The sequence below is a fragment of the Mycteria americana genome, chromosome 2 (genome assembly GCF_035582795.1).
Source record: "Mycteria americana isolate JAX WOST 10 ecotype Jacksonville Zoo and Gardens chromosome 2, USCA_MyAme_1.0, whole genome shotgun sequence".
Taxonomy (NCBI): domain Eukaryota; kingdom Metazoa; phylum Chordata; class Aves; order Ciconiiformes; family Ciconiidae; genus Mycteria; species Mycteria americana.
In genome coordinates this window covers 76248230-76274858 of record NC_134366.1, presented here as the reverse complement: position 1 = coordinate 76274858, position 26629 = coordinate 76248230, and the positions used below count along the sequence as shown (strand labels likewise).

At 40.9% G+C, this 26629-nt stretch overlaps 1 protein-coding gene across 1 annotated transcript; it reads right to left on the bottom strand.

Moving 5' to 3' along the window:
- Positions 1–1739: 1739 nt before the first annotated feature.
- MYLIP (myosin regulatory light chain interacting protein) lies at positions 1740–18732 on the bottom strand. Its single transcript, XM_075493807.1, has 7 exons — positions 18517–18732; positions 17182–17372; positions 7194–7379; positions 6241–6438; positions 5738–5902; positions 3521–3941; positions 1740–3142 (listed from the first exon to the last, which is right to left on the bottom strand). Exons 1-7 carry the CDS (start codon positions 18601–18603, stop codon positions 3053–3055), a joined length of 1338 nt encoding a protein of 445 aa, XP_075349922.1. The 5' UTR covers positions 18604–18732; the 3' UTR covers positions 1740–3052.
- Between the last annotated feature and the right edge of the window lie 7897 nt (positions 18733–26629).

Genomic DNA, 26629 nt, shown 5'->3' with positions numbered 1-26629 from the left:
ATACTGCAGCAGCTTTGGCTGGTTAAGTAAAACTCTTCTAGCGTAGCATGATCAACTCCACTCCAAACAATGCTTCTGAAGAAAGCTGTCTGTGAACACATCAAAGCTTTCTTATATTGTTTTGCATCCCATTAGATCATATAAACCAAGTGAGGCTTTTAGTGATTTCAACATTCAGAAGAGGTTACCTGGTGCTCAATTCTCAGCACAGGTAATAGCATCTGTTAACATCACGCTGACATACTGCTCTCATCCCTCCTAACTGGAAAAAGCCATTAGCCTCTGCTTGGGCTCCACGCTCTCCTCTGCCGACACGGAACCAGGCCCCCAGCAGTCTCAGGTACACCCAGTACTTGCCAGACTCTTGTCTGGACCCGTACCTCGGCGCTCCTGCCTGAGCCTCTGCACAGCTTTTCAAGACTAGGCAGAAGATGTTTACAGAAGCCACAGGCTTTGCCTGAATTTCACCTATGCCACATAGCCTGTCAAACCCCACCTCAATTAGAGTTCTAACTATGGGAATTATTTTTATTAGGGATGTCTAATTACACAGCCAATTTAATGACAAGGACCTGGAGTTAATGTTTGCCTATTTTAACAGCTTGATCTTGTTGAATACTTTAAATCAGATGCCTGTATTAACATCTATTTATATTAATTTACAATCCATTTCAGCCAGCTGCCATAGGATGATGGATTAGACATTACTAACATAATTCTGTTAGAACATAACAAAGTAATCTTGGGAAGGGAGGAAGGTTTGCTTTAGCACTGTTGTACACTGGTACATGTGTACACCTATTCCTTCCTGTTAAATGGAACACAGGGACAATGCAACTTTTCTTCACAACATTTATCATCTTTGAAAGTGAATGCAGTAGCACGCACTTGCTGAGAGAATTTTCATCTTTAAAAGGGTAAGTTATCTTGTGCCTAATGCACTTGACATTGAGAAAACAGCTCTTGTATTCAGAATCGTTGCCAGCCCCCTTCCCTCACCAGCAGGGTTTCAGAGCTAGCCTGAAATACTTGCAGGTCCAGGGCCTCAAGGTTCAATCCCTGATGAACAGTCTTGACAACAGGACATGCTACTCTGCCATCATCTATTTTAAACAGCAATAAATTCATTTTAAAAGGTCATAGTTAAGCGACTTTGGTTCATGCTTGCCAGAATAGAGCCCCATGGATTCCAGAGAGCTTTGGCCTGATCCCAGCACTGTCTTACATCTTTCAGCTTACTGGTGGGGGTAAGCCAGAAGACCATGCTGGAAGTGCTCAAGCACCATCTCTTAGTAATGTGAAAGCAGAGTCATAAGTTAGTAAATATGAATAGACACCAACATCTCTGTAACCAAGAACTTTCCTAGACAGGATTGCTGAAACTCCAGATCTCTACTCTCAAGCTGCATTTTTTCCACTTCTCTCATCTCCCTGGAATATACTTCATGTATTTGGGGCAATTTACTGTAGGAAAGTTCTTCGCAAAGTTAATTCTGAAGGCTATTTTACAGTTGGAATATGTCAGCTGTTTTAAAGTACACTGCCTGAACAAAGGTGGTTTTACCACATCAGTTTTCTTCCCTCCCTTGAAATTTGCATGCACCTAAGGAAACCTCATTCCCTCTTAAAACATGACACAACATTCAAGATTGTAAACATGAACATACTTCATACTGTATTTTCAGTTCAGTAATGCCTCAGATGAATTTCAGAACAAAATTAATGTCTTATCAATAACACAAAGTAGATTTTTAAAGTCCTTTATTAATCTGAATATAAAAAGACAGAAGTTGCCTACGATATAGGACAAAGCTCTTGCTTCATGAGGAAACAAAATTTTCTTTACAAAGTGAAAAAATAAATACCCTCTTAGAGTAAGGTTTATATGCTAATGTGTCATAAAAAAGTAGAGTTTTAATATTTTGACAAAATGTCTGTGCAAAGAAACAGATGCATAAACACACATTACTGCTACATTAAGGCAATATGAAAAGTATAGTCAGAAAATTTCAGTAAAGTGACAGTGTACTTTTCTAGCTTTGATTAAGCCAGTATTGCACCCAAACATGGTCTCTAGTTCCCTCTGTTCCCTGGAGAATACACTAGGAAACCAGAGCCCAAAATGCCCAAGTAGGGGGGTGGAGATTAAAAACATTTTTGCAGGAAATGACCTACCCAATAAAGATGTTAACTGAAGAAAGCATTTAAAGTTATACACAACCCTTATTTTAGAAATTAAGGGTACATGTTTAATAGTTTAAAACCAGTCTCCAAAAATAAAGCCAACTTAAAGGGCAGCTGACTGCAGCTCCACTCCCAAGACCACCAGCCAAGCTGGATGTGGGAAAGCTGGGAGTACCCTGCTCACTGAGAGCTGTGAATGAAGTCCCATTAACAAGTCCCCTTCCACAGGACACTGCCAACCAGCAGACTTTCCTGACCCACCCTCAACACTTTCAGATTAACAAACTTGTCCTACCCTTCCAAAGCTATTCTCAGAATTGTTTTCTATTTAACAGAATTACGAGTTAAACACAGCTGCTTGATGAAACCTTGTAACTTTAGTTTAAGAACCAATCTTTCTAAAAGAAGTTCTCTCCTCTTTAAAGCAGTTTACTAAAAGCTGAAACTATGAGCCATACTAAACTGATATTTGTAAAAGCTAGTCTTACTATTAAAATAAATGGGGTGACTGTACTAAAAAGGATTTAGAGAGCATAAAACAAAAGGCTGCATTGCTCTCACTGGGTATATCAATGTGTACACCACAGTTCTCCAGGGTTACCTAGCTTTTTGGCAACACCGCCATGCTACAAATTTATGCATCATTCTCCTTTTAAATAACATGAATCGATAACACTTCTGCTCTCAAAAAGATGTCCCAAACCATTTTGGACATGCTGAACAAAGAATATTTATGTTCAAAAATGCAGTATTTTTGCTTTTGATCATGGATAGGTGCCAGAGTGATTGCCTTCTTCACAATCAATGGTTGCATTTCGTATTAGTGCAGTTTAAAAAGTACATGATGGATTTAAAGTGTATACATAGATCATATCACAGTCAGATTGAGAAGACTGGTGTGGGTTGGCAAGTACACGTGCTGGACATGTTCTACACGAGATCTGCAAACAGGACAAGACTGGAAAAGAAAAACATTAGGAAATTAGTTTACTTCATATTTTGAGAGTCTCTACACTTATTGGAGACTTCCCTCCATACTTCTGCACACAACAACAGAGCACTTTTCCACAATCTTCCATATTTAAAACAGGGTATCATGAGAAACATGCAGCTAATTCTTACCCTCACCGCAAGTTAAGTTAGCACAGCTAAAACTTATCTTTCAAACACATCATCTAAACAGAACGTTCTTTGGAATTAGTTTACTGCAAACAAAATTTTAGAAATAAGTTTTACTAGAATATCAACATAAACATACTAATCCATGACTTAAAAATACAGAAAACCAAAACTTCCACATATTTGTTAAGTCACATCTTAATGGCATTGCAATTACCTGTAATTGGGCAGCACAGGTCTTGCAGCATACTGTGTGGCCACAGGGACAAAAGGTCGAATTTATTTCTTCCTCACAACACACCATACAAAGCATGGACTCCTTTAGCTTCCGCAACTTCTCTTGCAGAGCTTTTGTTTGTTGGCAGCTAAGACCCTCACAATTGTCACAGTTCATGCTACTTTCTGAAGACTTAAGGGGGGAACTTGGTGGGGTTTGGTCACTTCTTGAAACAAGATCCACAATGCCAGCATTATAAAGAGCTCGCCTTGCATGATCATAAACTTCTTTTGATGTTCTTTTAATGTCAAAGACGTATTTTTTACCAAGATTAATGTTTTCATTCAGGAATAGAGATGCTAGGTGGCCCTTTAAGTCTCGACTGTACTGCATCATGACAGCACTGGTGACAGTGTCACACCTATAAAACAATAGGACAAATGCAAACTCAATTAGTTAATACCAATAAACCTATCCCTACAATAATTTGTTCCCAAAGTTGAAGTAGCAGCACTGAAATTAAAGCAAAAAGCAGTCTGAGGTAATATTTAAGCTCTTGAATGAGTTGTCTTACATGACAACTCTACTTTGAAAAGTGTAAAATGGAAAAATGACAGTTATTTTACATCTTCAAAATGTGAAGTGTCTAGTAAAATGGAGTCAGCCTATGGAAGGGACTTAAGGCATTATGCTAATACAAACAGCCAAGACTTGCTTTAATCCACAGTTCAGCTTGGCCACACCTCTTTACATGGTAATTTCCAAACACTGCATTAAAGAACTCAATTAATAGTCTTTGGCATAACACTTCTTTCTTTAGACAGGCTCTCAAAAATTTTTAGCATAGTCACGTAATGTTTTTAACCAAATTTCCACTCAGTACTTTATATACTAGTAATACATCTGAAGGGAGCCAGTGTGAATGCAGGGTAGAGAATTAAATTAAGCAGTTTATATTTGCCACAGAGTATTTCAGCTACCCTAACTACGCTTGTCACATATTTCAGTGATATAGTTAAATCTGCAGATGCCTATTAAGGCATATCACTTCTCTAGACAACATAGGAAAGAAAACACAAACACGGAACACAAGGACTACAGCCTCACCGGGCCTAAGGTCCAAGATCTAAGCTTATGGCCAAATGCTATTGCCTAGCTAAAATTCTGCTTAAATTAAAAATCAGAACTGCAAAGGACAGCAGAAGTTACAAGCACAGACAAAGATCAAAAAGTTAAGACTGTCTAAGAAGTTATATAATGCTTAAATTGCCTGGAAAAAAGTATGAAGAGCGCAAAACAGCAGCGTGAGGGCATATAATTACAGAACAGAACAAGACGTGCTTAACATCAGGCTCACAAAATAAGCAGTGTTAGCTGCTGATTAGCTGCAGTGGTTAGAAAGGCAACTACCTGATGTTAGTTGCTGTAACTGTATTAAAATGATCTAATTTGAGAAGCTGGACAGGTCTTTGCCTAGTGTAGGTACTTTCCTCTGCTTCAAGTCCAACTCTTTTCTTACAAAGTAATTGAAACTGATATGTGGTAGTTCATTTGGAGAAAACACCACTAGGTCTCTGACAGTTAGTTCTACTGATGAGTGTTGGACCTCACAGTAGGAATGAAAAGGGGTTTAAAAAAATCAGCCATCAACAAATGAGTATAGCATCCTTACCTCAAAGAATAATAGGATAAAGACAATGGATAGCTGCTGGCATGAAACAAAATCCTGGGCATGTGAGCAAGGACAGGACTTGTAGGAAGATTTAAATACATGGGATGGGAAGGTGGCATACAGGTAACTTCCAGGAACTGGAGGAGCCAAATAAAGGAGAAACAAGGAGTACACACGCATGAGCTACACCTACATATTCTGAAAGACAGGATCTTTCTCCTCCTTTGCTCTCATCCTCCCTCTTACATAGGGACAAAAAAATGTATGTGTTGTTTATAAAGCATCAAAGAACACGGTAAGTTTATATTCTGAAGTGCTGTTATTCATAGCAGTAGACTGAGAAATTTTGCTTGGCTTGTACTCCCACCCCACAAAATGGAAAGCAGCAAAAACCTGTTCAGTTTCTGGACTTAAAGTAGAGGCTGCAGAGAAATGAAATTTTGCAGAGAATTTCTGAGGTGCAGTCAGACTGCTGGTTGCTTAAGCACTTAATTCAATTACTGTGGAAAAGAGCAGCAGCAGTTGACTCTAGTGGCAACACTGACCTGTAAAATGCATGTGTCTCTGTAATTGCTCTATAGAGTCCACTTGCTGCCCTTGTACTGATCATCTTGAACAAGAGAACTACACTATTACCAGACTCCTTGGTAACAGTCAAATATACATTCTTCCCAGACTGAGTTGCCATTTGAACAACAGGATAAGCAATCCTATAAATGAATATAAAAAAAGAAAGGTTATTTAGCTTTTAAGGATAAGGGCATCTTCCACAAACTACTACGGTGCACTTTTATCAGAAGTTACAATGATCTCTGACTGTTGTCTGTAATGCTGGATTGAAGATGCCACCTCAAAAATACATATAGAAAACAAGAGTATTAAGGCCAGTTGTCATCTTGATTATAAGCAGGTAATGTCCTCAGACCCTACATTCCAATAGCTCCTTTTAGTAATTCATAGAACAGTTTTGTATATTTATGTAAAAACTAGAGGCACACTCAGTACTTCTGAAAAACAGAAGATGAAAATGGTTCCACAAAACACATACCTGTTGACAGGACTGAAGTCATCTTTACAGATGGATATGCCTTCAGGTCCAACACCAATAAGGAGTTTTTGCCCTTCACTATCTCTCACTGAGTGCCACTCTACCCCATAGTTCTCCAGTGTTGTAACAATCTGCAGAACCTGGTATTCAGCAGAAGCTTGACTTAGTCCTTCTAGCTCCTTGTGCTTTGCAATAATGCTGTTGATAAAAAGATTAAGGATAGGTGAAATAACTCAAGTATGTGCTGTTACTGTCAGCAGCTTGCTTTAACATGGGTTTTTAGATGACCTAGTTAAACAGATTATTAAATGCTCCTGACCTGCTTTATCTGGCTATAGATTTCCAGTAATCATGAACTAGAAAGAATTGAGAATTACCAAAACATCCTGAGAATGTTCAGGAGACAATACTGTGCATTTGCTTAGAAATTAAAAAGCTATATGTGAACAAGTCTTTCCAACTAACACCCCCCTCAACGTATTTCACCTCAGCAACCACTAAGTTCATAACTAAAAAAAATGTACAGAGAAGCATGACACACTGAAAGTTTCTTGATATTCAGGAACTGAGCTATGAAGGTGTTTTGGGAATCCTGTTTACTTCTCAGTGTAAGGGTACTAAGCCAGATAAACCCTTGTTACTTTCTTTCACAAGTGTGGATCTAAGACATACTTGCAATTTGATTAACCTGCTCCAAGTATTTAGATACTTATATTTCCCCAAGTAGTAGAGTTCAACAGCTTTTGCTTTTCACACAAAAAATACTCATAATTGAGCTTAAAAATGAAGCGAAATCAGAACATTAGTTAAACAATCAGGTTGTATTGTGATCTCCAAAGCTATCTGAATTATTATTTTTTAAAACAACACAAGATACACTATAGCATCAGCAATTAAGGGCATAACATCTTTTGATCTCCAAAAAGGAGGTTATATCATTGTGCTCTTTTTACCTCTCCAAAATGGTAGTGGTGAGCTCTTTTGCACACAACTCTTCATAATTGTACTTGGCAGTGTTCTGGTTATAATCTCCAAACTTCATCTGTGCCAACAATGCACTAAGTTCAATTGCATGCTCTGAAGAACACTGAAGATTACCAGCGAGAAGATCTTCTTTGATATGCAAGAAAAACATATGCCTGCAATGCAATCAGAAATGTTTGCTTACACAAGATGTTAAAAGATGTTTGTAATCAAGATATGTATCAAATAACATCAGATATGTTTGGTAACCATTAGTTTGGTAATCAAGAATTTGCAATGAATGTGCCAAGTAGAGAAAGTCTGGCACAAAGGAGAGAAAAGGGCCTCCATCTTACTATTCGCTTACACTTAAACATGAGGCTACAACTGAAGACAGTATCTAAAAGCACTATTAAAAGAAATGAGCACTAAATGTTCTTAAGAATAAGAAGTGCTTTAACTCCTAAGGCCACTTAGTAATTTCAATTTAGTGAGTAAAATATCAATGAAGTATATTTGGATTAGTTTCCTATGTTTAAATTTCTTTGGTTGCCATTTACAAGTTATTCTGCATTTCAGAAAAGCAAATTTGTGAAGAGCAACCCAAAACAGCATATACAGGTCTATCATGCAACAGAAGCCACACTTTCTCTACACAGCTGAAATGCCTTTGCCACTAGAGTCAAAGGGAAGATGGTACTTGAAACATCTGAAAAGGTGTTGTGGAATAAAATACAAAAACATCCACTGTGTAAGCATATTTGTCAGACCAAGCTTTATACTTGGGATCAAAGCAGGTTTGACAACTAGCTGCAAAATTCACAAAGCTGCTCTTAATTATCTAATAGGCCAGTTAGACAAATCAAAATTTCCACCAACACTAACAGCAGCCTGCTAATTTCCCCTGTAGTCTACCTTAACTCCTATAAATTCATCCTTATCTCCCCTCAGGGAAGACAAAAATTTCTTAGCATTTGTTCCTAAGACTCAATATATTTATGGAAACCAGGTGCAGAAGCAGTTACATATCACTGAAAAAAAATATTCCAGTAAATGAAGCCTAGTACCCACAGGGATATGTCTTAGCTTCCACAGTAATGGGACATTTACATTTTACTTTTTCTAAAATTAAGTGTAATCTATTTTTCTTAAAAAGCTATATTGAATCACTCATCACTGAAGTTCAAGACACTAGCGAGTGATTAGCTTTCATTCCAACAGCACTTTTGGATAATACCTTATGTATATCCAGTTATAGCGCCTTACAGTTCCACATGCAACAGGGCAAATAAGGCTACATTTTCACCACTGTGAGCAATCACATAACTTGCAAAATTTGTGTTCATTCTTAGCTCTACTAAGATAAATGCTGCAGCTAAGAAAATAATGGCCCAAAAGATGCCCTGTATCCAGAACTTTTGCAGTAAGGAAAAAATAGGTATAAAATTATCCCATAAGCTGCCCTATAATCCATTTCCTGCAGCAAATCACAGCTCCAACACCTCCTTTTGCAAGCAGTTTGAGACATGCTAGAGCTTCATTGCAGTTGTAACACAAGTGCTTAATTGCATCACTCTGATGTCTAGACATCAATCTACACATCAGCAGTTCTAGTGGCGGTCTGCTGGAAGCTAATATTCTTACTGTGCAGGACACAAGTTTAAGTGGCAAGAGAGCCAGAACTGCAGACAATACAGTTGTCTCCACTGTTAGCAGGTTATTGCTTGTTTAGGCTTTTCTTGCAGCAAGTCCCAAATCTCTGCTCCAATACCTTTCTCTTACCTTGCCAATTCATAACTTTTGGCTTGGGCCACAGAAAGGCGTATCTGTAGCTTTTAAAATGCATAGGTTGTACACACTCCTTTCAGGGCTCAGTCCATAAATCCCAAAGTACTTGATGAATTACTAAAGCACTATGGCCAAAGTAAATTCAAATAGTAGCCATTTCCCTTATTCCAACCAACATTTCACAAAATAAATGGCTTTTTCGAATAAATGGCTTCTGATCCTCTGTTAATACCAGAACATGTTTTCCAGACATTATAACTATGTACTAATTACACATACAGTATTTCAAAGAAACATCTGACAATTTTCTTCTCATTAGCTGACACATGTTTACAACCACCACACCTAAATGCTTGTATCTTCAGTTTATTTTATCCATACAACAGCACTGACTACACAGGGAAAAGTCAGTCTTCTCCCCTTGCTGGGAAGACTGTATTGATATCAAGAGGGGAGCTGAAAAACAAGAGATCACTCCTGCAGATACAGGTGCATTACAGAAACAACGACAGCAGAGGCATGGCTTGTCACATTTCATTACTAAAAAGCCAGTAATGGCATAGGTAGACAAATGAGTTTAAGGTACAGTGTGAAATAACCTCACAACAGCTAATGTGCAGTAACTTCCCATAAGTGGCTCCTATCACATAAGGGAAAACACCTCAGAGACTAAGCTACTTTGCATTTTTCTGATAAAGGGGACAAAGGTATGGCACGTATAAGGGACAGTTATTGCAAAGTAACTAAAGCTATGCAAGTTCACATCCTGGCTTACACTATGGTAAGCCATTTTGTTGAATCAGAGAAAACAGACAAACACCCATATTTAACAGTCCATCTGAAAGTCATTGGTCTGCACCTAAGAAACCCGTTGCTAGCCCAAGCCCATTGCCTAAACTGCATCCATAATAGGTCAGAAACTAGTTAACATACAGCCTGCCAGTGAAATTAGTTTTTGAATGACAGTGAATGACTTCATACTGCTCTGCTACAGCAGCTGCCCTGAACCAAAGTTCAAACAGCAAATTCACTGTTTGTTTTTTTTTTTTTTGAGTCCTTAAGTGGGCTTGAGGAAGGAAAAGCATCTAAGAAATTGAAAGACAGTGAGGGTTGCAAACATTTTATACATCTGAAAAAGTGATTCTGATTAGTCCATCCAGCCTAAGACTGCACTTCTCCAAAGTTACATTAATATCCATTGCAAAATCATCCCCCTTCAAGGTTCAAAATGTGACACCAGCCAGAATCTGATTATAAAAGCAGATTTTTTTCCTTTTTACACAAAACTAAAAAAAGTTTTTTGATCCTTAAACAGAAAGGCAAAAGAACATGCTTTTATTGCTGAATACAGTCAAGCAAAACTAAAGCATTAGGAGCCTTGAGGCAGTTCCTTATCTAATTCTGCAAAGTCTAAAGGACTCAACAGATCCTCTACAGAAAACCTGGCCATATTACAAATTCTGTTAGCTCCCAAGAAGTATTTATGTAAGTTTTTGTAAATTAGATTGTGACCTAATAACTTAATACCACTTAATCCATTGTCCCTCCTCTCTCTAGGAATATCTAGAGACAATGAAAAAATTGTTAAAGCTTTCCCACCTCTAAAGATGGTCAGGTTGTGCAGTAAAACGGTATTCAGTCTTTCAAGGAATTATTTCAGTGTGAGTATTTTATGCTTAATGGAATTTTTACCAAGCAAGTTTTAAAACAACAAACTGTTTATAACTGAAGTCCTCTACAGGACATTCGCAATACTGCTGGTAGAATGTCTTAGTTTGACCACCATATAAGAAACTAATTATAATTTTGACAAGTAACTCAAGTCAGACAAAAGGTATTTTTCCTACCCACCCACCCCAATATTCTCTTAGCACATTCTGCAGTTTTGTTACTACTCTTGATAAAGTTTCATTTCACCTTTAAATCTTCATAGAAAACAAGTCTTCACAACTCTGAACTTTACCAATCAATTATTGTGGCTCCTAGTCATCTTAACACCTGCCAGACATACTGGGACATTGAACAACTAGGGGCAGCTTTAAGAACAAACAGAACTTTCCATTGCACTTGTAGCCCAAGTTCTACATATTACAGCATGAGTACAAAAGACAGTCTATATAACCTAAACCAGTGTTCGTTCTCCCCCCCCGAACCTCATGCTAGCTAGATATTCCTGTATATTCAATTATAGAACATTTCCATTGAGTTTGGTAGTTCAAAACAGTAATAGAAATACTGATTAGAGGACAAAGCATCAAGTTAGCCAAAGCTATACTTCATTAGTCACTGCCCAGGTAGAATTTCTTCCTTTCCAAAGGAAAAAAAAGCAGTTTTAGAATTAGAACAGGATCACATGCTTTCTTCAAGCGCTAGTTACACTAGTGATTTTATATTCATTTTGTATCCTTATTTTTGCCCCAGTGCTTTTCATACAATTGAAGTTCTATGTGCATATTAAAAATCAAATATACAGTGTGATTAAAGTATTTTAGTTGCACAAATAATTTAATACAAATGCTGTAGAAAGGGGAAGCTGCAAGAAGATTTCAGCACATGGCCCATTTGACAAAAAGCTACAGCTACCAAACTAAAGTCACAAACCTAGATATCACATCAATTGCTTTTTGCCTCCCTCTGAAGTGATTTATGCAGGCTGACTATACTGAACACTACCAGCAATGGATGTCAGTATTTCACTACAATGAAATTCCTACAGGAGGCAAATCACTTAGTTATTGCCAGCTGAATTGGCAATAATAGTCCCACAAAATAAGTGCTATGAAAAGTGCAGAGTATACATAATACAAGATTAATTTCTCTTTAACTCACTGAAGACAATTATGTGCATCAGGATTCGAAGTTCTACACTGAAAACTTTGTTTCTACTACTTTAATCAAGGAAAGGAAGACAGGGCAAATAGAAATCTAAAGACTGTATTAAAAGTTTTAAGCTCTAAACTTAGCTGCCAGCAGAAAAAGTGACAAACTCCAATCCTTTACCAATATAGGTATCTGTAGATGACTAGTGATTCCTAAACTAGAAATATAGCCAAAAGAACCCATTCTCTTGCCAGACTACTGACAAAAATTTTAGCATACATCCCAAGGAACAGTCTATTCTCTTTGGGGTACGACACTCCTACCACAGGGTGAGGCTCTTTCCTACTGTGACATAAATTTACAGCTCTCTGTAGTCTAAAGGAATCAAAATCAAGAGGCAAAATATTAAGACGCTCAATCTATCTTACAAGTCAGTTCTTAGTTTTAACTAATTCATCAATACAACTGGGTAACACTGCAAAAACAATGTACTTTGTAACTATAATTCAAATCCTGGGAAATACCACGCAGAACTTTCAACACCTTCCAAACCAATAATTACCTATCTTGAGGCTGGCAAAATACAGCTATTTTGAATGCTTCATGAGATTGTGTGGCTTGTTAGAAACTGACATGTAATTTTAAATTGCTATGGCTTACATATGGATATTTGATTTTCAGTCCTATTACACAAGACAAATAACTTTGCCCATTTCGAAGTACATCTGGGTAAATCTTACGTTGCTCAAAAATGATTCACTTGAAAATTATTTCTACTTTTGTGCAATCACTGCAATGTTGACTTTATCCTGCCAGACTTGCAACCATTGTTCTCCTGGAGGACCGTTTGGCACAATTTGCCTCTCGCGCGGCTCGGCAAACGCTCTCATTGTTAAGGTGGATGCAAGCTTCACGACTGCGCCGCTACATGTTTCACAAAGAAAGCTTTTAGCTGGAGAAGAGGAACTTTCCGCCCCGAGACAGAGGTGCAGGCCAATCCGGAGTTGAGCTCCTCGGGCTGCTGGGCCGTGCCCCAGCGCCGCAGCCGCCGATTCGCCCGGCCCGCCGAGTAGCTGTGAACCGAGGTTACTGCCAGTCAGTGACCTGCAGTTACACCGTGCCGCTTCCCCGGAGGGAGGCGCGCAGCCCCGACCGCAGCCCGCGGGGCGAGCGCCAGGGCCGCACCCCGCTGCCGCGAACGCCACCGTCCCCGAGCGCCGCGCCAGCGGCGCGGCTCCTCCCGGCCGCCCGGGGTGACTGCCAGCCGTGCTCTCCCCCGGACAAAAAGGCTCCTTAGAATTCCGGCTGGTAAATAGCAGCGTTTCTCCAAGTCCCAGCTCCTCGCTGTCATTCAGCGCTTCATAAAGTCCGATACAAAAACCACCCATAAGTCATTCTCACAAAAGCCCGACTTTTTGCCTTTTTTACTAACTGTTGCAATACCCATCAGGAACTAGAGAAAACAGTGAAAACGAACGTTGACAGAAGCCAGGGCTTATGATCAAGATCTTGGACCATCACATGTATCTTTAAGCAAAAAGATAACAGTCCTTTTCGAGCCAGTGTGATTCTCCATTCAAAAAACCGTATAGTTACTCACACTCCTCTGGACAAGCACACCGTTCACATTTCAGACTGGTTTGTAAAACTCTAGTTGCCAGCAGCAGATTAAATTTGAATAGCATTCTTGCACTGAGGCACTTTCATTCCACTGAAAACAGTTCTGAACTACAAAATCCTGTGGTGAAACTCAGTACTGGGCAGTCAAATAAAAAATTAGAAACTGAGATCCAGAGAACAATAGAAATAAACCACTTTTAACCCTGTAGAAGGAAAGAAAGTGTAGTAAGAAGGTTTTTTTCCCATACAGTTCTCCCATTCACAAAGTGCTTAGGGAAGGTTTTTTTTGCCATAGTGGTCAAAGGTACAATTATAACCTGCTCTGCCTTGGCACTCAGCAGCAAGAAGGCTCCCTTACATAAGAAGATTAAAATGCATGAGGTTGTGATCTTCCACTGGATTGCACACTGATTAAAGGTAACAGAAGTAGAGGTTGATGTTCAGTTGCCACATCAGCTTTTCACACAGCGTGGAGAAACCTGAACATTAAACTGCTACAAACAAACATACACCCGAGTTTTAAATTTAAAAATGCAAGACAAGGATCTCTAATGAAGCAGTTCAAAGCTTCCAAAGTATATAGAAAAAACCTGATAACAATTCAGTCACAACATTCCTTATTATCATGGTGAAGCGTATCAACAAAATTTAGAATTACTTGCAGCTTCCCAGATTTCAAAAAGCAGTCTCAACATGCCCAGGTGGCCAAGAAAGCCAATGGCATCCTGGCTTGTATCAGGAATAGCATGGCCAGCAGGAGTACGGAAGTGATCATGCCCCTGTACTCAGCACTGGTGAGGCCGCACCTCGAATACTGTGTTCAGTTTTGGGCCCCTCACTACAAGAGAGACATTGAGGGGCTGGAGCGTGTCCAGAGAAGGGCAAGGAAGCTGGTGAAGGGTCTGGAGCACAAGTCTTGTGAGGAGCAGCTGAGGGAACTGGGGTTGTTTAGCCTGGAGAAGCAGAGGCTGAGGGGAGGCCTTATCGCTCTCTACAACTACCTGAAAGGAGGTTGTAGCGAGGTGGGGGTCGGTCTCTTCTCCCAGGTAACAAGCCATAGGACAAGAGGAAATGGCCTCAAGTTGCACCAGGGGAGGTTTAGACTGGATATTAGGAAATTTTACTTCACCGAAAGGGTTATCAAAGCATTGGAACAGGCTGCCCAGGGAAGTGGTTGAGTTGCCATCCCTGGAAGTATTTAGAAGACATTTGGATGAGGTGCTTAGGGACATGGTATAGTCGTGGTCTTGGCAGTGTTAGGTTTACAGTTGGACTCGATCTTAAAGGTCTTTTCCAACCTATACAATTCTGTGATGCATCTAATTTATATGTAAAAACAGCAGCAGAGACAGCAAGTAAAAGACTGGGAGACTTCCTCAGCATTCTTTGCACAAGGGACCAGAAGGCAACAGCTCTGCCAGAAACACACTATGCATCAGTTGTGGACATAACTGCTAAAGGAAGCCACGGATACCCCCATCACTATTTCTTCACCGACCAGCACACTGACTTTGCAAGTAAAGGTAAGAAACAAGATGTCAGCTGTAACTGTACAGCTTACCCTTGCAATTCTACGATATACCTATTGATTTGAAGTTCAGTGACAGGTTTAACAAGTTTTTTGTCTTCTCCTTGATACCACACACGCTTACATGCAAACTAAATATGAATGCACGGTTATGTGCATATATAAATCCTCAAGTAGACCCGAGTGGGGAAAAAAAAAGTAAATCACAAACTCAGTGTCAACACTAGAGAAATATACATTAACCACAGGCACTATGGAATTCTAGGTCAGCTACATGTAGACTTCTGGGCACACACAACTAAAAGGCAACTATTGCAAACTATTTTACAACTTTCATTTGTTTTTAGCAAGAACACTAAAAATACTCAGGATGTAGACTGAACAGCTTAGCTGAAGCCTCAGGACTATTCATGTTTGCAAGACAGAGTGACATTAAATACTAGTTTCAATGCCTGTTGCTCTCCAAAATTATAAGTAATTATTTCCAGAGCAGAATTTTAATAGATCTCTTCTGATGACTAAGCCTCAATTAATTTTAAAATTGTTTTTTTAAAATATCACTTTTAGAACAGTCTTAATTCATGCATAAAAGAAAGCTTGTCCCACTTACAACCTTTTAAAGTCATCTTTATAGTGGAGTACTTGCTACTTTGATCTACATATACAAGCTCTGTTACATTCTAGCTACACAACCTGTCTTTTAGGCCTTGGGGTATTGTTTCACCAGTTCAAGATCTCTATTAATTTGCACAACCTGCCAAGTCTTGCATTGACAGTGTTGGAGGCAGGAACACAGGTGTCTGCAAAAACCTTGTGAAGTTGAACATTCATCAAGGCTAGCATAAAAATGCCAATCATACTAGTTTTAGGTTTCCTCAGATTCACCCTGATTTGGTCTGTGTGTGGAGACACATCCAACATGCTCAGGGTAATCTCTTCTGCCTCATCAGGTATGAAATTGTGTTGCTCCTTTTGTTCTACATAAAAATCCTTCATTGGTTGGTTTTATACTTATTCTCATTGAGACTATTTAAGCAAAAGGACAAGTTTCCTTAAGGAAAATACTCAAGAGCCCAAAGATACACTGCAGATAGTAGAATTTATTTTTCCAAAATGAGGTACCTCAAAACTGGAATTTGGTTAGAATGCATTTGCCTAACTGAAGCTATTACATAGGACATCTATGGTCTAACTCCATAGCACTCTGAAAACTTCAACCAGATTGATGAGCTGAAAACCACTGCTCCCCAGAAGCCTCTCCCCTGCACATTAGTTCAAAAAATAAGACAGTATACGCATGCTCCTAACTCAAAACCGTTTTCTTATGAAATAAACACCAAATCGTGCTGTCAGCCTCTGACTTTAGACAAATACTCTGTGCAGAACAACCGTGTTGTATCCATGGTCCTAATTCTGAAAGTACCATGTTAAGGTGAGTAGTGAAAACGTGTTTTGGCATTATCATATAGACAGTAGATTTCAATTTGCCCCATTTATATTAACTGTACTATCCAAAACAGGAAAAATTAGTTGAAAGGTCAGCATTAAACATATATGTGCACAGCTTTAAAGATAACTCAATTGCAATTCATGCAGTAATCAAACTCAAGGAGTGAAAGAAATGTTCACTACTAATCTTAGAAGACTAATTCTGACGATTGGCTAGCAGTATAACAATTTAGTTAAGAGGACTGGCCACAGAAGAAGCAAAACAGCTGTTTCTTTTGTAGCCTCAAAGAGCCTGTAGCTATTTGAAAGTTACTGTAACATAATACCAGACAAAAAGGAATTCAGCAAGTTTTTTGCTCTGTGGGAGGAATTGTTTCCTGCCTTTCTGTACCAGTGGTTTAGAACGACCTAGAGTAACACCACTGAACAGGGGTTACTATCGGACATGCAAATACCATATAAATAATTTTCTACTAGTAGCTTAGCTTCTTCCACTTCCAGCAATAAGTGCTCATGGAATTACTTACACTCATTACTTACTGGTAGCTACACAATACTTACAATATGACCAGTTTTATTATTTTCTTTTTTTTTTTTCCAAAAAAAGCATAATACATTTAAATAACACCAAGGTTGTAAAGCTACACAGAAAAGTCAAGCTAAGATTAACAGAAGGTGGAAGAAATAAGGTCAGTGTGTAATCACTTTCATAAGTTACAGATATTGAAAACAGAATAATAAATTAGATCTACTTACAACCATCTTTACCTTACCTTGTCTGTTCTTGTAAGATAAGATGTGGCTCTACAAAAAACTTGACTCTTAATTTCAATCGATAAGGGGCTAAACCATCCATCTGCTGGGAGATCCTGTTCCTCAAATTCAGCCACAGATTCTCCCCTTTGCTGCCAGTGAACTGCAGTCCAAAATAATCAACTTCTATAATTCCCAACCTTCTGCAAACCTGAAAGAAAGAGGTTCTTTATAATGAGCCTACAACATAACGATGAAAAATACCACCCAAATCAAGTACTGTTTCAGACTGCTCACTTAAAACACAAAAAATAAATACTGCTGTAAGCACCTTTCTACAAAAGATTACTTAATTACTTGGATTTTAAGTTGCGTACAAAACAGCATGCAGACAAATGCTAAGAATAAACTAGGAATTTCTCAGCTAGTCGAAAACCACATGGACTTCCATGGTCAAATACCTCCCCCCTACTCGCCCCTAGGAAAGGTACTTTAAGAGGGTCAGTGGATTTCCAAAAGAGAACAGTATCTGTTATTCAACATCACAGGCAATAACACTTTCTAGGCAAGAAGGAGAAAAAAGTACAACCCGCAAGTTTTATTTAGACGCCACCAACAGACTGGGCTGCTACGTTTGGCTCTCTCCAGCATCCTCACGGCAGCCGCCGCAGCCACATCGAGGCGGTGGCGACGGAAGGGAGAAAGCACCTGGACGACGGCTTCAGCCAGCAAGGCCCCAGCGGGCCACGGGGACCGCCTCGGCACCGCCCAGGTGGCGTCACCCCGGCCAGGTGGGTCCCACTCGTGCCCCCCACCCTAAGGACAGTTAGAGCAAGCTACAGCAATGAGGCCGAGACCTTCCCCAGGCTCCCCCGCCTGCCCTTCCCACACGCGCTATGAAGGAGAAGGTAGAAGGGCCGGGGAGCCCCGAGGCGGGGGATGCAGCAACCTCCGCATCCAACATGGAGGGGGAGGAAAAAGGAAAAATAACAGAAGGAAAGCGGGGACACTGCGGCGGCTCCCCGCCCCCACCGCCGCGGACGCCCCTGCGCAGGGTTGCGCCGCCGCACGGCCCTGCCTCGCGCCGCCGCCGCCCTCAACGGCCAGGGCGCGCGCCGGGGGCGCCGCGAGCTGGCGAGGCCGTGCTCCTCGCCCCCCCCACCCCCCCAGGCGCGGTGGCTCGGGGAGGGGGAGAGGGAGACGCGCGCCCGCCGGCTCTCGTGCGCGTCTGTCACGCACCAACGGTCTGCGGTGCCCAACGGCCACCGCTACCCCCCACCCCCCGAGCTCTGGCGCCCCTGGAAGGCGGCGGGGCAGAAGGGCGGCGGAGAGGAGAGCGCAGCGCGGCCCCTCACCTGGTTGAGGCAGTCCTCGCCGTTGGCTTTCGCCTCTACCTCCACCTCCATCACCACCGCGTCCGGCCTGGTCACATAGCACAGCATGGCTGGGGCCAGCCAGCGCCGCGGCCACCCGGAGCGGCTGCTGCTGCTGCCGCCGGCGGGGACTCGCAGCTGTCGCTACAGGCTGAGGTACGCACGCGTCCCCCGGCCGCCGCCTACGCCGCCCAGCCAGCCCCGCTCCCCCAGTGCTTGCGCTCCGCCGGCTCCGCTCCCTCCACATATACCCTCCGCCTCCCCCTCCCCCCGCCGAGCGGCACCTGCGGACCAATCGCGAGGCGCCGCTCACCGCTGCGGGCCGCCGCCGCCACCAATCAGCGCCGCCATCCCCGGGCAGGGCGTTTGTTGTGGTCGCTCTCTGGCGCCCCCTGCCGGGGCGCAGGGCCGCCGGCGGGACTCCCCGCGGGCCCCCCCACCCCGCCCCGCCCCGCCCTGCCCTGCCCTGCCCTGCCCGCCCCGGAAAGCCCCTGCCGCAGGCCTTGCCTGCCGTGGTTTGGCCACCCGAAAGGAGCTGGTTGTCGGGGCCCTGTTCCTCTTTAGCACCCAGCGTCTCCAAATTACCTTTATCGGCCGTCACCTGCAACAGCCCAGAACTTCCTACCCTGGAATTAGGCCTGATTAAATCGAAGCAAAGTAGTTCTTCAAAGTGAAGGTGGAGGCCAAGCCCACTTGGCAGGGACTGTCTACAAAATTAATTTGAGAGTGAGTGGCCATGAGCTATGTGACAACCAAATATTTTCATGGCTCATCTCTAGGCTTTGCAAACACTCCTTTTTGTTGAGGGGAAATTAACATCCAGATTAATGCTCTCTCTCCCATGTTCTCTTTGGCCTTGGTCCAACTTTGTGTTAGGCAGCATGCAAAGCACTGGAAATGTGGAAAATTTAAGAAGGACCTGTCAAGTAATATTGCAGCCGCCATGCACTGTCATGCTAATGGATGATGGAGCTTTTACAGTCGTTGAACTCTGTAGGTATGAAGCTTGTAGGTGATTCCTGGCTGGGGGAGGAACACCTGCACCAGGCGAGCCCTTAGAAGTATTTGTTTGACAAACATACCCAAGGTACATAAAGTAAAGTAGTTTATGGCTGCTTTAACAATGTAAATTAAAACGACAGGGAGGACTAAGTACAAAATGCATGCTGTGTAGGTTCCCTGAAAGAAATGCAGATCAAAGAAGCACTGAGCAGTGCAGTGGTGAGAAACAAGTAGGCTGCCAGGGGAAGAACTAAGAGAGAAAATGGGGATCTGAAAATGCGGTGAAGGATAACAGGAAGAAGAACAAACCACAGCACTAATGCAAGGCCACCACAGGGCTGAATATTAACTTGTTCCCATGTGTATGGGTCACTTGCTTCTTTTTGGGTATTTCTACTGTGCTTGTCAGGGTTGTTAGTATCTTCAATTTGTACTAAAGGAACTCTCAGAACAGATGCTCATTCTGCTGGGAACTCTGCAAACACACTATATGGAGCTCTATCCACTTTGTTCCTGTGAACTCTGTAACTAGAAGACTGCTCAGTTCTGAACAAGGCAGAATGGTAGGAGGCAAGTAAGAGTCAGGACATGAGATGTCAAACCTGAATGGTGCTGCATTTCACCTGTATGCTTACTAGCTCAGATTTTCATGCCCAGGTCTATAGTGCTTAAGTTGAAGAGCTTAGAGTCTTAAAAGACCAGACTCATAGAGTGAAGGGCAGAAAAAAAGGAAATAACATGAAAGAACAATGAACAAAATTGCAATGAACAATGAACAATTATGTTAACTCTGTGATTTTATGGGGAAAAGAAACCTCTTTGGGAGGGACTTAATTATGAGGGGATTGGCCACTAACAAAAAATCACAAAATATTTTAGCATGGAAAAAAGCTCGTATTCTCTACCTGTTCTTTAGTCCCTGTTGGAGTGGATGCAGGAAAGAAGATTTTAGTTTTATTTTAGTTCTATTTATTGCGGTGTTATGGTATTTTGTGTGATTTCTATATTTCTGTCATAGTCAAAGGAGTCCTAGAGTTGTTATGAAGAAGAAACACAAAACCTGCCATGATGACTCATGCCATTAGTATTCTGATATCCTCTCCCTGACAGTAGCTCAGATCAGATGTTACAGAGGAAGGTGCAAGAAATCTTTATGTAGTTGTGAGAAAATGTACTTGTACAGTTTCTCTAACACTAAACAGTTAAAGCTGGCTTATACCTAATAGATTAGCCTTTATTTACTTATCCATGTTACTTGTATACTAGGACTCTGTTCACCTTGTGCTAGGTATTGTCCAGACAAATAGAAACAAGATCTCTTCTTGTCCCAGAGATCTTACCTTTTCTCTCTATATTAATATCCATTCTGTGTTTTCCTTTTATCTGACTTAATGTAAATGCAGGTGTTCTTATTATGTCTGTAAAAGTGTTATCCTGCTTTGAAATCTGCTAAACCGTAAGCCACAAAAGTAGTTTGTGGCAGTAAATTGCATAGATTGGTTAAGCCCTGTGTAAAACAAGCATTTCTTTTCAAGGGTGTGATCTGGACAGCGCTGTCATAGAAATACATTCCATTTCACAGTCTCTCTGTAATATTTTATTCATGCTGTACAGGAGAGAGTAAAGGACCGAGTCCTGCATTAGTACACAGGAGACAGCTCTTGTGACAAGTGGCCGTTGCAACCCTTTGGGCTCTGTCTGAGAGAAAAAACTGAAACGTCTTACAGTCTCCTGCCTGGTCTCTTTGATGAATCAACAACACTCAGTGAGGTACATTGTCAAACTGCTCATAGCATGGATGTTCACCCTTTGTGTATCGTAAAAGAACATTGTTTATCAACATGCTGTGTCAGTGCTGGATGTCATGAAATGCTATGTGCTATACGACAGTAATATCTCTATGTGGGTCAGTCTTTTGCGGTTGTGTCAATTTGTGCGTAAGTAATTCACCTTATATACATGAATATATTTAAATTCCCTTGCCTAACACTTGTTGATTATTTTTCCTTGATGTAATCCCTCTACAAGGTTCATTTTTGGTCACATCCTACTTCACATAGCAAATATTAGTTGTAGTGCCTCCTTGTCTGACATTTGAATGGAAAGCCTGCGACAAGTCCAATTGTTTGGAGAAGGGAAATAATAAGTTCCACACCTTTGAATTTAGACCCCAACATGGCAATATTGACACTTGTTTCCAATAAAGGCTAATGCGTCTCATTGTACAGATTTTTGTTCACAAGGTTTCCCAGGTAGTTGCCCAACCTATTGCCATGATACTCCACTTTGTGAGGAATCCAGTAGTGTAGTTATGGTCTCTTTACCCCGATGTTTATGCAAGATCTTCTCTAAGATCCTCTTTTATGTTGCTTGTTGCCCATGGTATTGACTGATCAAATTCAGGATACTTTACTGCTACAGAATACTATGCTATCGGGTAAAAGGTTAGAAATGCTCAGCTCCTGCATGTGCTCAGGATGAGGCTTCATCAAGTATTTAGAAGTACCTATCATTTATCTTTACTGTCCGTTGGTGGCAGTCACATTAAAGGCATGCATGGAAGTACTGCGTTATCCCAGCTCCTGGTGCCAAAAGCGTGCTCTACAGACTGTGAGGGAGACAATAACCCAGACAAATGATGAGCTTCTGTAGCCCTGTATAAAACAGCAGCCTGCCCTTCTCTAGGAAAGCTAAACACCAACAGACTTCTCACTGCTGGTTGTGTGTGGTGCCTTTTGTTCTAGCAAGAATGAATGGCTGCATGACAAAATATTTTTAATTGTAATCCCAGTTTATATAATAATCAGAAGCAGTATGAGGATGTAGACCCTGGCTTTCCGTTTCCTTATTCTTGTACCTTGTATATGCTCTCCTGTTCTGATTTATTGCTTTCTCATTTTGTTTGGCTTAAATAAGAGATATTAAGTAGGTTTAAATACATACAGTTTGTTAGACTATTGACAGATTGTTGGGTTACCCCCACACCCATCCCAGGAGAGCCATGAAAGGCCCATCTTCATAAGCCCAGAGGAGTACAGGGGGCACAATGGCAGGCAGGAACCCAAATTAAAGATTAAGAGGAAAGGAGGCCCTGTCCGGTCCCCTCCCAGGGCTGTCCCAGCAGAGCCTCAGCCCCTGTGTCCAGGCGTGAAACCCATCACCGTGAACCATGGGGAGCAGCTCTCCAGGTTACCTCTTGGACTAAGGGGAGTTGCTAGCTGGAGGTGTGGGACACAGGGGCATGAGCCCCTTGCCCTGCATAAGGGGATGCAGGGCAAGAGCTTTTGGGGATTGTACAGGATTTATTATGGGATGTTCAGGGGAGGAAACAAAGGCAGGACAAAGGAGGGATTTAGGAGATTTGGGCAGTAACAAGTGTGGGAAAAGGGAATAAAAGGGTTCATCTGTGTAAAGAGTTGGCTGGTCAGGATGCTTGTCTGGTGATGCCCTGCACCTGACCAGCACAGTCTGTCCTGTCTGGTTACTAAACTCCACCTTCAAGTGTTTTCCAGTAAGGGGCTTTCTACTCCGTTTGTGTATGGGGGGAGGAGGGGAGGTTGTCCTGTGGTGCAGCAACTGGAGCGAGTGTGGGTGTGCTTGCTAGCAAAGATAATGCCAGATGAGCCAGTGAGTAGGTAAAGTGGGCTGGGGTCCAGGATGGGTTTGGAGGTCTCTAAGGACCACCTCCAGGTATGAGAGCAGCTGCGTGTCTATAGGGGTGAGAGCACAGGGAGGTGGCTATTGAGAGCAGAGGAGTCCTGGACAGCTCTGGCTGCGTGTGTGTGTGTGTGTGTGATGGTCTGTACCAGCAGCTGGAGTGCGGCTGCGGCCTTGAGACGTTTGTATGTCCAGGTGGCAGCAACTGGGGAGACTGGGATCTGGGGACAGAGTGGATCGACTGTCCAAGCCCTGTTGCTGGAGGGCTCCACCGTGTAGATATGTATATATATTCCCACTTATGGACCCCCATCCTGCTCAGCCAGAGCAGGGAGCAGGATGAGGCTGGTGGTGCTGTCAGTGTTGGTGTGAGTGCTCTGTGTGTCTGTCTGTGATCTGTATGGCCAGCAGTGTATATATGTATATTTGTGGTGTATACATGTGCTCTGCATGTGTGTGTCTATTGGGAATACATGTTCGGCCTCACTACTGGTTGGACCTGGGGGCATGGAGTGGCAGCAGCCTTGCCTTGCTCAGGCTGCCAGATTAGGTATATTTTCCACTAACGCAAATCCTTAGAGAAAAGCACTGGAAAGCACATACCATACCATTGTTACTTCAGTTCTGCTTTCCTTTTTTCTTTTTATTTTCTGACTGTCTCTTTGTATTCTGTATCAAACTGAGTAACCAAGGACCACATCAGCACAAATGCATTTTAGGATGATTTGAAATGAAACTGAGTGGGATCACATGATTGTAGTCAGTCTCTTCTGCTATCTCCTCCTTGGGTAAAATAGCTTTGTGCATGAACACAATGGTAGCATCTAGCTTCTTTCTTGTCACTGTCAAGGCTGCTGGTCATGTTGCAAATGCACATCACTCACGTGGATGATGATGTTCCGACTGAGAAGCATGGAGGCAAGCATGAAATTGAGGAGCTGTTCTGACAGAGATGATTGCTTAGGGGAAACACCATCATCCATCCATAAACACACAAACACTTTCTTTTCTACCTGAAAGATTCTTTTAGAGTTCTCGTATATATCATGCCTCTGTCTGAACTTTTTGAAAAATATTCCTCTGCTCTGCACTGTCCACAGTGCTTAATCAGCTTCTATGGAAAAAGTGCGTGTCCAGTGATTGACATGCGTCCCACAGTGCTGGTTCACCTTTACCAATATAATGAACACAGAATAATGTGCTAAGATTCTCCATGCAGCTAACAGGCCATAAGCTGACTGTTTTACGAAGCCTTATCTGGTGGTCATCCCCAAGAATCTTGACAAAATTAAAAACAAAAAAAAGTTAGGATGTTAGTTCTATCTTGGGGTATCTGGTCTGGGACATTTTAAGAATGTAAAAACAATCCCACCAGATCAGACTAAGGATTCACATAGCCCTGAATCCTGTTTCTTGGGGATTTAGTCCAGTGGTAGATGGCATGCTTAACATCCAAGAGGTACTTGTTGATGCCTGTGTGCTTCAAAGTGCCTGAGGCCAATACCTCATGGTATATCAAAGCATATAAGAAGAAATTCTTATTCTTACTCCCCAGAATCCCCTCCCAGCTTCCACTGATTTGCAACTCAGGGACTTCCAGTCTATTTTTGTGTTAGGTAAATAATTTTGTCAAGTAGAATTGCATTTCCTACTCCAAAACCTTTCCAGTTTGAGACCAGACTAATTGTAGAAACCCTATTCTTGTTGTTGGGACATGTATCAGCTTCTTGTGAAATCTATTAATTCCATTTTATAACCAATTTATTTATAATTGGTAGCAGAAAGAAATCCCTCAGTCTGCACTTTTTCAGAAGCTCCTAACATCAAATCACCTTTGAATTCAAGCTTGTTTTCCAGGTCATCGATTCCATTTCTGACCATTTTAATTCCTTTAGTGCTTGCAGAATGGAGTCATCATTGATTATTTTCATGTTGTTAAAATGTGCTCTTGTGGTCTAGAATCAAAGCTTTCACAAATTAAATTCTCACTAATATTTGTTCCTACTACTGTCACTATAAGCTCATATATTAAAGTTGGTTGGTTGCCCTTCCTCACATCACTTTCAGAACTGCCAGGACATTGAGAAAAATGGGTCAGAATTTAAACAGATTAAAATATGAAGAAAGACTTGGTTTAACAGCTATTTTTGTATGTGTCAAAGAACCAATAACCATAATTAAAAAAAATTTACATATATCTAGGAAGGTTTTACATTGTCATAATAATAAAAGTCAGTTCCACAAAATACAAAGGGGTATAATAAAAAAAAATCATATCAAAGGTATTTTTTTTATTTTGTATTATCAGAGCTGTCAAACATTGATTTTATAAATCTTGTAGTATAACCTTTGTGTTTTTAACTCTGTCAATCAATCAATATAACCCTTTTAATGTGCTTTTATTACAAATAACACCTAACAAAGAGACTTGACAAAATACATATTTCTCTATTTTTGGTTGATTTGATCTGTGCATTTGACCTAACTTTGCCTATACTCATTTCCACTGCTTCTCTAGGGCAAACCCATCAGCTGTTTGTCTGAAGGAAATGCAACACACCATCACTGATGGAAAAATTGAAAAAACCCGACAGAGTCATTAAGGCTTGATATGATAATGGAGAGTATAAAACAGTAAAATAATGTCAATTCTCATAATCAATTCTTCTACTTTTTTCTGGCATTTTTTGCAAGGTTGATTTTTAATCTGTGTGTTTTTTCTAGCAGTAAAGCATAGGGCTTTACTGTGGTTGAGTGGTTGAGTTTTAACATTATTTGATCTCAGGGGATGGAATTTAGTTTGAAAAATTAAGTCAGACCTACTTTCAGTAAGACATTTGCTATGAAGTATAAGACTAGTGAAGAGGTATATGTACCTTTTCAGTGATGCATCATATAATATGCTAGATGATATTAATATATATTGACTTTTTAATTTTTAGTGCTGCATATATATTTCTAAATAAAATAAGCATCAGTTCAAGTATTTAACCACTCAACTACCTTTCTAAAGTAAAACATCATGAAATGCATTGTCTTTTTGTATTTTGCATGATGCAATACTTTTCTAATGCTCATGAAATGAAAGAGATTGATCTGTTTTTCTTTCTCATGTAATTCCATATAATAATAGCAACAAAACACATTGGGAATGGGTTTTGATACGAGAACTGCCCTTCCTCATTAATAAAATTTATGAGCTTCAGCTTCATTCAGTATAATTCCACTAAATTAAGACTATATTAAGACTACCATACTTGTCTTACTTATTTATTTATTTATGGGGTGAGGGTGTTTGTTTGCTATTATTTTATGCTACTTTGAAATTTCAGTTTCACTTACATGCATAAAAAATAAAAAAACACCCCACTTCAATTCCAAGAAATTATGTTGAGTGTGAATAATAAATTTTTGTAACAACTGTAACAGAGGAACT